This window comes from Orycteropus afer, unplaced genomic scaffold (assembly GCF_000298275.1).
Source record: "Orycteropus afer afer isolate SDZICR_OR568_19922 unplaced genomic scaffold, OryAfe1.0 scaffold00042, whole genome shotgun sequence".
Taxonomy (NCBI): Eukaryota; Metazoa; Chordata; class Mammalia; order Tubulidentata; family Orycteropodidae; genus Orycteropus; species Orycteropus afer.
The window spans coordinates 4,812,096-4,824,082 of NW_006921629.1; the positions used below are offsets into that span (position 1 = coordinate 4,812,096).

At 33.7% G+C, this 11,987-nt stretch overlaps 1 protein-coding gene across 1 annotated transcript in view; it reads right to left on the reverse strand.

The window, feature by feature from the left end:
- Positions 1 to 11,987, reverse strand: part of NF1 (neurofibromin 1) — a 388,569-nt gene that overhangs the window by 139,740 nt on the left and 236,842 nt on the right. Inside the window, exons 30-32 of the mRNA XM_007937345.2 lie at positions 10,246 to 10,381; positions 5,864 to 5,926; positions 188 to 346 (exon numbers count right to left, since the gene is read on the reverse strand). Coding sequence (XP_007935536.1) covers positions 188 to 346; positions 5,864 to 5,926; positions 10,246 to 10,381 — 358 coding nt within the window. The remainder of the gene's footprint in view (positions 1 to 187; positions 347 to 5,863; positions 5,927 to 10,245; positions 10,382 to 11,987) is intronic.

Consider the following 11,987-nt stretch of genomic DNA (forward strand, 5'->3'; position numbering starts at 1 on the left):
GTGTCAGTCTAGTGAAATCTTTTGTGATATAAATAAACCAAATAAAATAAAAGCATATTAACTAAAAAATAAAATAAAAACGGCATTTTACAAATATATTCAAGAAGAAAGTACTATGAGTGTAAAAAAATGAAATTTAATTGGAACAGGTATTTAAGATAGCTAAATTATCAAAATAATTCTTCACCTTTGACATTAACTTCAAGCCCCTTTCGATTCTAGGTGGTGGCTTTTTATCTAAAATCCCTGCTTCATAGGGTGAGACAATAGCAGGATTGATAAATCTGAGGAACATGGCACTTCCTACTGCACCGATGCTGTTCTGAGGAAAACGCTGGCTAACCACCTGAAAACAAGGAGTTCAAAATTGAGTATATAGTTTGAATTAAAACAAGGAAATGGGAAGAAAAAACTCAAAGGTCAAACTTTACACAAGCTCTGAATCGACCAATTGTTGAGAACAATACACCTCTACATTTCCGTTATCCATACAGTTTATACTTAACCCTAGCCTTGCATTATTTTAAAGCATAATTAAGGTATGTGAGAGGAAAGAAAAGCCTAATGGGCGAGTTGTATAAAAGAGACCTAGAAAAAAGATCTTAATTTCACCACTATTGTTTATATTGCAGGGTTGATCAGTAACAATAGCAGACCAAATTTTCACACAATGATTTTTATATTTTACTATGATTAGCAGACATGACAGCATGGTCACCTCTTATAAGGTACAGCTAAGTTTTCAACAGCACACCCTGCAACAGCCATACCTAACAGTAAATAATTACATTTTGCCATCTACCAAGTAAAATTCTACTTCTTTAGCAAAATGCTAAACACAAACGAAACAAATTTTAGGTCTCTTAGATTCCCATTGAGAGAAAAAGTTACTTACAAGTAATGTTATTGCCAGTTCCTTGTCTTCACCAGCATGCTTTCTATTATAAGGGCCTATCTATTACTTAAACCACGAGGAAGGGGAATTCTTGGGGACCTAAAAGAAAATGGATCCCACTAGCAGAAGAGAGAAATCTCAATTTATAATTGTCAAATAAAAAGTTAAGGCACAGAAAGGAAAAAAAAAAAAAAAAAGTTAAGTCTTCAAGAAATGGTTGCCCACTGTAAACTCAGTATTTAAAAGTGGATTTATTTTCTCTTTATAAAACGCTCTGCTTTCAAGGTAAAGTAACAGGTAAATTCGATCGGGAAAAGCATTATGTAACTGGTTCGGCTCCCATCTCTTCACACTACCCCTGTCTTAAGTTAACACAGGAAAAATATATTATTCTGGAATTTACATTTTTTACATATACCATACACACTTTTAATTTTTTAAAACAGAACATTCATGTAATATTTTTAATCTCTACCAACTGTTCTTGCTGGATATTTCTAACTGTGGCTATTAACCCAGCAGTGACGGCAACAGTGGCTCCACAGTACTCCATTCAAAACTCTGAGATTCCAGGCATAACTCTGCATCTCAAACAGTGTTGGGAAAAAATGAGAAAATGGAGTTTATGTTCAGAATCTCACCTAACTCTATTTTTCTTACAATGCCTCAATGAAGCAGTATTTTTTGTCATGAATTCATAAGGCTCATGGATTCCAGATTAGCTTTGGAAAGAACAAGGATTATTTAATTTCATTCTACTCCATTCAATGCTTCACCTGGTCCACATTTTAAATGTGTTCTTATCTACTTCCTAAAATATCAAAATAATGTTCTATGATTGCTGTTAGGAAATTACTAAAAACAAGACTTTTGCAAGCCCAAGAAAATCTATGTAAGAGTTTATTAACAGATGAGTTTTAAGTAATATATTCTCACCTGTCTTTAAACTACATAGGTCAGGAGTTTCGTTTGTGTTATAGTACTTCAGGTGGTTACTGAAGGAAGAATCACCATACACTGAAATAAGGGGAAACTGGCAAAGAAGGCTGAATACAGCACCCTTGGTAGAATGTCTTTAAACACTGCTTCAGGGTTATTTTTAGCTGAAATACCTTTTTTTAATGGGATTGAGATGAAAATTCAAGTGTTTTGACTATTCCAGTATAGTATTTAACCTTTTAGGGACAAAAACCTCTTTAAAAATCTGACAAGGAGTATGAGAAATAAACACAGGTACTCACACAGACGAAACTCTGTTCGCAATTTCAGAAAGCTCACAGACCCCCATTACTACTGAGTGGTTCTTTAAGAGAAGGAGCTCTGGTGGTGCAACGGTTAAAACATTTGGCTGCTAACGAAAAGGTCGGTGGTATGAACCCCCAGCTCCAGTACAAGAGAATGATAGGGCAGCCTGCTTCCATAAAGCTTTACGGCTTTGGAAATCCTATGGAGCACTTCTACTCTGTCCTATAGGGTTGCTATGAATGACTAGGAATCAACTTAATAGAGTGGGTTTGGGGGTTTTGGGTTCTTTAAGAATTCTCAAACTGTAATTATATAACAGAAGAAATAGTTCAACATACGTACAAGATTTTAAAGCTTTTAAGAAGTAATTTAGCAAGATGGAAAAGAATTTAAAATTGCTTTACATTTAATTTTAAATAAAAACCAAACCAAATTCATTGTCATTGAGTCTGCTCGGACCCACAGCGGTCCCTCCTTAGGTTTCCAAGGCAGTATCACTACAGAAGTAGGTTGCCCAATCTTCCTTCTGAGCAGTGGCCTTAGGCACTACACCACCAGAGCTAGGTTGTTTTAAAAGAATTAGCACATATTCAATTTAACCCATTAATATTCTGAAGTGACTTTCAAAATGCTAAAAAACATAGCCTGACTGTCAAAAAACCAAGTAATTTATGAAACAGTAACCTGCTGGGAAAGTCTGTCTCATAAAGATCAATAATGCAAGCACATGGAGAGCTCTATTAAAATACACTGTTTTCAGGAGTATTACTGCTATTTACTGCTTTTCTCGAGGACCAAAAAAAAAAGTTTTAAAGCATGACTCAGGTTGATACCTGATTTATATTTACTACTACTCAACCTCAGAATGTAAGGAATTCTTTCCCAAAAGAGAGACCGTTATAAAATTTACAAAAAGCACTAGACCTTCACCATCTTCTACATCTTCAAAAATAGTTCACGTTGGGGGATCTATGTAGGAGATCCTGGATAGAGTGGGAGAACAAGTGGAACAAAACAAAATCATAAAAAGAAAATAAACAAAGGACCAGGTCTGCTGGTCTGATACAGCCTGGTGGAACCCCTGAGACTATGGCCCCTAGCTGCCTTTCAGGTCTGGAATTGAACCCACTCCTGTGGCCTCCAGCCAAACAAAAGACAGGCATATGAGCTGAACATTTGCATTAGGTAGATACACTCCTTGGAGAGATCAATTCTTGGAGAAGAGAAGGGCAGTGTATGCACAGTGAGACAGCTCAGAGGGCAAGAGTGCATGGGAGGTAAGGACACAGGAAAGAGGTAGCTATGGGGCGAGAGGAGGAGTGGGAAGAGAGCCATTACATTGAAGGAAATTGCAATCAATGTCATGAGACAAAATGTATATAAGCTGCTGTGTGGAAAGTGAATTTGCTCTGTAAGCTTTCACCCAAATCATAATAAAATTTTTTTTTTTTTTAAAAATAAAGCTCATGCCAAAACCAAAAATATTCATACCCCAAGAACATGTAACATTTCATGTCATCATATAAATATGTAATCTCACTGATAATAGGATCAGTATATTTTTCGAACTAAGACCTGATAATGAGTATTAATTAAAATGCTGTATAAGTTTTGTGAAGGAATCAAGTTATAAAAGTATTGCTTTTCTTTTACCATTAATTAACATAAATATAACTTCCCTTTTTAAATATACACAAACTCAAGTGCTTTGTTTAATTAATAAAAATCTGATTTGGATCCCAAAGACATTCTCTGCATTAAATGTCAAAGTTGGGCCAGTCTATGTTTTGAAACCAGCTGTCAATCAGTCAAATATCCCCTTGGAAAAGCTAAAGTACATGATGCAAATACATGCAGTCATAAAGTACACAGCAACAAGAAGATTATTACCCATCAAGTTTACTGCAAATTCTCCCTGAGTTAGGTTAGCAAAGACGTCTTCAAAGTAAACTGCATTATATAAAGTTTGAATATATATAATAAGCAGTATTATCTCTAATATGACTATATAGTCATACACAAGCCAGAACACTTTCTCTATATGTTTTATTTATTCCAATTCATGATACATATGTTCCAAAAGAAAGGTAGCTTGCTTAAAAAAAAAAAGAAAGAAAAAGAAAAATAGATTCTGTTAAGCAAACAAACCCCACAAAATTACATTCTAAATTTATAGTAATTATACAACCTTCATACTTTGGAATGCATTCTAAAATATCTCAAATTACCAATTAGATTTTACTTATTTCCATTAGGATCTCACCTGTGCTGAGAAATACATTCCAAAATTTAGTATTATCAGAAACTTTAAAAATTGTGAAAATAACTCTAGTAGAAAAAAAAAATCATTTCAAAGAACAATTTTAGACAAAATCTTAATAAATAAAGCAATGTTAAGGCGGCTAGAAAACATGCTCTAGACAAACACAGAAAGGCTGAATTTTAATTTATGTGATACACTACACAATGGCATTAGTATAACACTGGACAAGAGTGTTAGAAACAATAAATTAATTTCAACAGTGATGGTGTATATTATGTTAAACCCACATATGCTGAGAATTAGAAGGCTGAAGCATTAGAAAAAGATGTTTTTATTAAGCAAGAAGGTCACCCAATCCAATCCATTTGCTCACAACTGACCAAATTTACACTTAACATACTCAAGAAGAAAATCTTGAATGAACACAATAAAAGCATGTATCTCTAATTTAATTCTGAATTTAAAACAAATGTATAATATATAAAGCTTAGACACAGAATAAAAGATGAAACCAGATAAATTCTATATTCTGAATTATACCATTTTAGGAAAAATTATATACCTAAATCATAAAAGTTTCTTTTACATGTTTCTCTAAAATCATATGAATGATATGAAAAAAATATAGTACTCTCTGATAAGGATAAGTCTCACTGACAAATGCTGGCAAATTTAAAATGAATGCATGTTACATTTTAGACAAATTTCATTTACTGGAAGAAAATAATTGACTACCGTAATTTTCTTCCTTTTAAATTAAGGCAAGTTTGTAGAAGTAGTATATTCATATCATGTTTACAAAATAAAGTGTTTACGAATATTAACTCACTGAATTTTATTTTATTTCAAAAGCATAATGTTTTCAATCCCAATACTTAAATACTGATTTTCTCTAAGGAAAAGGTGGTTTTATCACTAGAATTTCTATAATCAAAGTACAAATATCTAAATTATGGCTGAGACTATGCAGATAAAAATATAAAAGGTAAAAAATAAAAGTTAGCAACTTTTAGGTAAGATTTGGAAAGTGACACTTTTCCTCTGTACTTCTAAGGAGTTAAGAAAACGTTCACCTCTAGGAAAAGGAACCACTCACATTACCTGCAAACAAGCAGCAAGAATGAGGAGAGTCAGCACTTCCTAAGGCCTTGAAATTAAGTTTCTTTTGCATTCATTTATAATTTTAAAAACAGCAATGATAAAGTTAGACCAGGATATATCCAATGCAACGAATGCCCCCAAATGCCTTTGGGATAAATCAAACCAAAGGAACACAGAGAATGTTTCAATGTAACTTAATTCCAGGGTTAATTGAAATGAAAGCTATTTTGTGCCAGAATTAGTAGAATGATTTTACAGTGAAGGTCAAATAGGCTGAAGTGAAGATGTTCTTAACAAACAGCAAAAGATTTTTGTTTTGCTTTGAAAGAAACAGCTAATAAAAAGTTCTCCAGACTTACTGATTTTTTGTTTTCCTTTTTTTCTTTTACTGTAGCTTTATTCAGTAGGGAGTGGCAAGTTGCCTACAGAACAGAGATGAGCACAAACAAGTCACAGCACCAACTACACACAGCAACAAAACAATGTTGGCTTGTACACAAAATTACACGGTAAAATGTAACACAAATGGAATCAACAAAAAATTAGAAATCAACTGCATTTTGAGGGATGAATTTTAATCCTGGATTTTAATTTTTATTACATTTTAAGCCAAAGCACTAAATAAATGGCAAGGAAAGTTGAGACTCAATCATATCTACTATTTCTGGCTATAAGTCACAGAAAAGCTCTCACCAAGTAGATTTGAGAATATTAAATATGTACATTTGAGTTACTTCCTACTTTTAATAAATTTTACAGAAAATGCTCATTATAAGCAGAGATCACACACTAAAAACACTTCTTTGTGTTAACATTATTTTTTTTCTTGACTTGTAAAATATTTCTCTGTGTATCCTTCAATTGACTTAAAATTCATTTTCTGATATCTGGCACTTAATTAAAATCCTACTGATTAAAAAATTAAATATAATAGAAATTTTACTTTAGAGATTTTCAATTAAAGATCTTAGTCTCTTTCTCTTAAGAAATATTACTCATAAAATTTCACATATATTTCAATGTTTATAGGCTACTTTCTGAAATGGTTCTACTAAGAGGAAGTTAAAAGCTCCACAACATTTGGGAGGAGAATGTTATTGGCTCAACTAGAAATAAGCATTAATTAATACTAAAGTAAAGAAAATGTGGAGAAACTTAAAAGAATAAAACTGTGCTTTCACCCAAATCATAATGTAAAAGAAAAAAAAAACTGCGTACCCACTTAAAATTTTTTGCTATTACAGCTAACCATTTATCAGAATGTCTTTAAAAAATAAAAACACCCACCCCACAAAAAGAAAAAGAAAACAAACCCATTGGTTTCACCTCTCAGAACTCCTTCAAGGCTAAAAAGTTCTTTTAAAATTAAAAGACTCTTGACTGGAGTAGATTAGAAAGAGCTATTGTTTTTAAATTCAAAATGTTTTCTAAACCAAACTGGAATTTGTTCTAATCCACTGATACATGGCATCTTATTCTAGCAATTCTAGGCATCCAACATCATAACCCATAAAAATTTGGGCTTAAAGTTAATTAGTTCAACATTCGTCCTTCCATCCACTCATCCAAGTAGTTATTGCCAGACACCTGTTGAGGCACTGGGACACAGCAGTAAGCCAAAAATACATAGTCCTTTGTCTTACAGAGTTTGGTTCTACCTTCAGACTACGTACGAAAGCACTAGGTGCCAGCTAGTCGATATTCCCTATTTGACTCAGAGTAACCTCGTGAGACAGAGTAGAAATGCCCCAAAGGGTTTTCTCAGCTGTAATCTTTACAGGAGCAGAGCACCAGGTGTTCTGAGGAGCTGCGAGGTGGGTTTGAACTGACAACCTTTTACTTAGCAATCCAGTGCTTAACTGCTGTGCCACCAGAGCGCCACTCAAAAGCACTAGTCATCAAATGTATCACAAAACTTAAGTGTCACAATTTTTTTTTTTTTTTTTTACAATTCTGGTATATAACTATCTTTTACAGACCTAAAAAATTACATAAACTCTGTTCAGAGAAGCAGAATTACTGGGAAAAGGTGGCCATTTATTTAGAAACATAGTATTTAGGTCTTTCATAGAATTCTCTTACTATATAATTTAAGAGGATCACCATTCTAGGAATTCTTTACCCTTTATTCCAAAACTAACAGGAGGAAAAGTAGAGACAAATAAATGGGAAAATGGCTTAATTATCTGACACATATTCACAGCTGGCCATTCCCATATAACTTTAATCCAAAACAAGTAAAGAAGGCATATAAAATAATAGCGCTAGTTAAAGTATGATTTGAAAAAGGCTTATCATGGACAAAATAAGAGCTCAATTTTGAAAAAAGCTAAAGCTCAGAGAAAATTTATTAGCTACAAATATACTCACTTAGCTTTCAAAAATTTCCCCAATAGGTCCCAAAGCAGGAGCCACTCTTAACTAGAAAAAAAAATAAAAAAACCACCACCACAATCTCCTACTATCCCTCCCAGCAGCACACAGAATACAAAGATACCATTATGTTACTGCCAGAATAAGAAGGGCACAAAAAGCCAGAAGAGGGAAGATGAATAAAAACAAAAGAGCAAACCAAAGGGAAAGAATACATTTGGAAGAAGACACAATAAAAGAGTATCTTGAGATGAAAACTTTTTCTTTCTTTTTAAATTACTGACCATAAAATTCCCTCTTATTAATCACTTATTTAAAAATGAAACCTTATTTATAAACAATATACAGTTACTCCATAGTACTATACATTCCCACAATGTTAAGCTTATCTAATACCTCAAAACAGTATACTGGCACAACATTTCAATTATGTTCTTGAAGAGAATAATTTTATGTGAAATTTTAGTATGTGTTCAGATCTGTTATTAAGATGATGCAGGATATTTATTATGAGTGCTTTAACAAGCACAACACATAGTGTCGAATAAGCTATTAATTATCATCTATATCTACTCTGAGTTATTTTCATTGTTTCCCTCCCTTCCCAACCATGGAAGTTGGCAGGAATCATGTTCATTTGGATAGGAGGGATAAATGAATTCATTCCTTCATTAAATATTTCCTAAGCACTTTCGACTCGACGGCACATAACAACAACTTGTAACAAGTACTTTCTAAGTTCCAAGCATTGGTTCTTTTACTGTGACTCTATGCTTTATTAGAATCCTGTTTTCAAATTGGTATCCAGTTTGCTGATGATAAATATTTTTCTGTTAGGATGACAATCACTCAAAAAATTTCTATCAAAATCTAATAACCCATGTAATCAGGTAGTCAGTCCCTACTGGGACTGTGGATACGCATTTACCTCTCTTGGAATAAATAAATCAATCCTAAAAACGCTTATGTAATTAAAAAATCTCGTAAAGGCCACTTTTAACCAGCTAAAGTCAAAGCCACTGCCATTTCAGAAAATAGTTTGCTCTCTAAAAACAGGTGTACTAGGGAACAAAGAAATCCACCCAGACTGTTTTTAATATGAGCTCCTTAATGCTTACCTGCCTAGTTTAGTAAAAACAAAATTACTAAATTTAAAAAGAAAACTGAGTAAGACCCAAACTTAAGATATTTAGTGTATTAAGTTTCATAAAATAACTAAACAACCTTCCAGCCTCAGAGTTAACTAGCTGAAAAAAATTATGTAGGGCTTTGTAAGTTTCCTTGAGCTTTTTTTAATAGGCAGAAAAAGTCATGGTAAATTAAAAGAGACTTAATGCTAAGCATGCTTTTTCATCTATGCATATTATGAGATTTTGTTTGTTTTTATAGCTACAGGCACATCTTTATAAATAGCAATGGGGAAAAAAATTCACATAAAGCAGATTCAAACAGCTTTTTTAAATGGTGATTTCACTGATGCTGCTAATATCTCTAAGCAACTGAAGCCCTGTGCTAAAAACAAATGGTTGGGGATGACTCGGCAAAGAAAGGAGAGACAAAGGCATGGGTTTTGGTAAATGAGTAAAATTCTTCCCTTATTCCCAACTTGTCCCTAACTCTAGATCCAGTGCTTCTTCCTAAGCCACAATTTACCCAGGCTAATGTGGATGGATATACATTTAACCTCTCTTGCAATAAGTAAATCAATCCTAAAAATGCATATGCAATTCAAAAACACAGTAAAGGCCACAAAAGAATACAAACCTAAGTACTTCAACAAGAAGGGGATGACTATAGACATCTGAACTCAGAAGCATTACTTGCAGTGCTAGTGTTAGGAAGTCTAACAATTTGGTCTGAATGATGATGCAGCGTATCTTATAAGTAGCATTCTACATAAAACAAACAGGACAAGTCTGTCCTGGGAAAACCTAACAAAAAATATTTTAATATCTTAATGAGGAAACCAAAATTACACACCAAGCACTTCATAAAGCAAAAAGCAAGGAGTAGACTTGCATCATGTGTGAAAGATCCTATAATTAATCTTGGCAAAAGTAACAGGAAAAAAACTGCCATAACATATGTCATTTCAGCTGTATATATCATATCCAGTAGATTTTAGTGCATTTCAAATTTCAATGCAAAGAAATTAGTCATTTTAAACTCTTACTTCAAAATACTTTAATATATCTTCTAAGCAATACCTACTTCTTTCAAGCCAATTCCAACAATAATTCTTAATGTATTACTCATCCAAATTGGTATTTTAGTTGACACCCACGAACAGCAGCTAAATCCCTCTTTGGTAAACTATCCTTCTTTTTTAATTTAGCTCCAGATTAGTAATTTCTAACCTTCAGCATACCTGGTATAAACAGTGGCACACACTTCGAAGCTGAGGTGGAAACTCTGAGGAAGAGCTGATGATGGCATGGAAGAACTTTTCAGTCATCTGAAGGAGATTCCGCTGGTTTTCTTCAAGGCTTTCTGACTGTTCTAATCTACCAAAAAAAAAAAAAAAATCACTCCTTAAAAAAGAGATTACTTTAGATATTGAGCCAAACATAGTGTATAGACCTTGTGGTATCCTGATAAAAAGGCAATTTTTAGACAACTTGGAACAATTTAACAAAAAAGTAATCTTAGGGATTATTTTAAATTGTACTGGGTGTGATAATAATTGGATATATTTTTTTAAGTCCCTATCTGTTGGAAAGATGATTCCTGGGCTAGGCTTTAACCTATATGAGGACGGGGCAAACAAGGAAAATAGACAAAACAAGACCAGCAGAACACTAGTAACTGCAGAAGCTGCAAACTGATGGATATTATATGAGGGTGCACTAAATTATTTTATTATATCTTAATATTAAACATGTTATTGGTGTCATGTGCCTTCGAGTTGGACCCGACTCATAGCGATCCCTCCTTGGGTTGCTGAGGCAGTATCACTACGGAAGTATATTGCCCAACCTTCCTTCTGAGGAATGGCTGGTGGGTTTGAACCGCCAGCCTTTTGGTTAGCAGTCAAGTGCCTTAGACACTATGCTACCAGAGCTCCTAATATTAAATATAGTATATTATATTTGAAATCGTTCTACAAAAACAATTTATGCAGAATAAAGGATTTCTTAGATACTCCATTGACCAAATGAGATCATGCCATTTTTCTTCTTCCTTTTGACAACTCAAGTTCTTACTGTGACTTTTTCAATATTTATGGCTGTAAACCCACTATTACTCAGATATTATCACTTTCTTTTTAATACCAGATCCCATGAATCTTCTTGAAATTCTCTTTCCTTGAATTCCACGACCCTGTATTGCCTACCTAGTTCTACCTCCTTTCTGTGCCTCCTCTTCTGAGTCAGCTTTCTCTTCTTAAAACTGTGCAACTGCGTCTCCCACTGAAGGAGCCGTGACGGTTCAGAGGTTAAGTGCTTGGCTGCTAGCCAAAAGGTTAGCAGTTCAGACCCACCAATCACTCCACGGGAGAAAGAATCTACCAACCTGGTTCCATAAATATTATAACAATAACGGTGACACAACATGAAAAATGTTATCAATGTTCCTGAGCTCTAAATGTGAAAATTGTTATTTTGGTGAATGTCGTGGTATGCATGTGTTCACCACAATAAAAGTAAATAAATAATAAAAATTACAGCCCAGGACATCCTATGGGGCAGTCACAATCAATCCTAAAGGGTCACTATGAGCTGGAATCAACTGAACTACACAAAACCACCACCACCACCTCCCAGAAGCATTTTCCCTAGACTCTTCTGGCAAATTGTTAAAAAAAAAAAAAAAATCTTGGCTTCAACTACCCAGCTGTATGCAAATGACTCAAATATTCTGTACTAAATATCCTTCTTAATTATAAATTATTTCTAGATACCAAAAACAATAAATAAATACCCATGTATTTACCATTAAGATTTAACAAATACTGATATTTTACTATACTGTGTTAATTATCACTGGTGACTGGAATGCAAAAGTTGGAAACAAAGAAGAATCACCGGTAGTTGGAAAACTTGGCCTTGGTGACAGAAATAATGCTGGAACTCATATGGTAGAATTTTGCAAGACCAACGACTTGTTCAT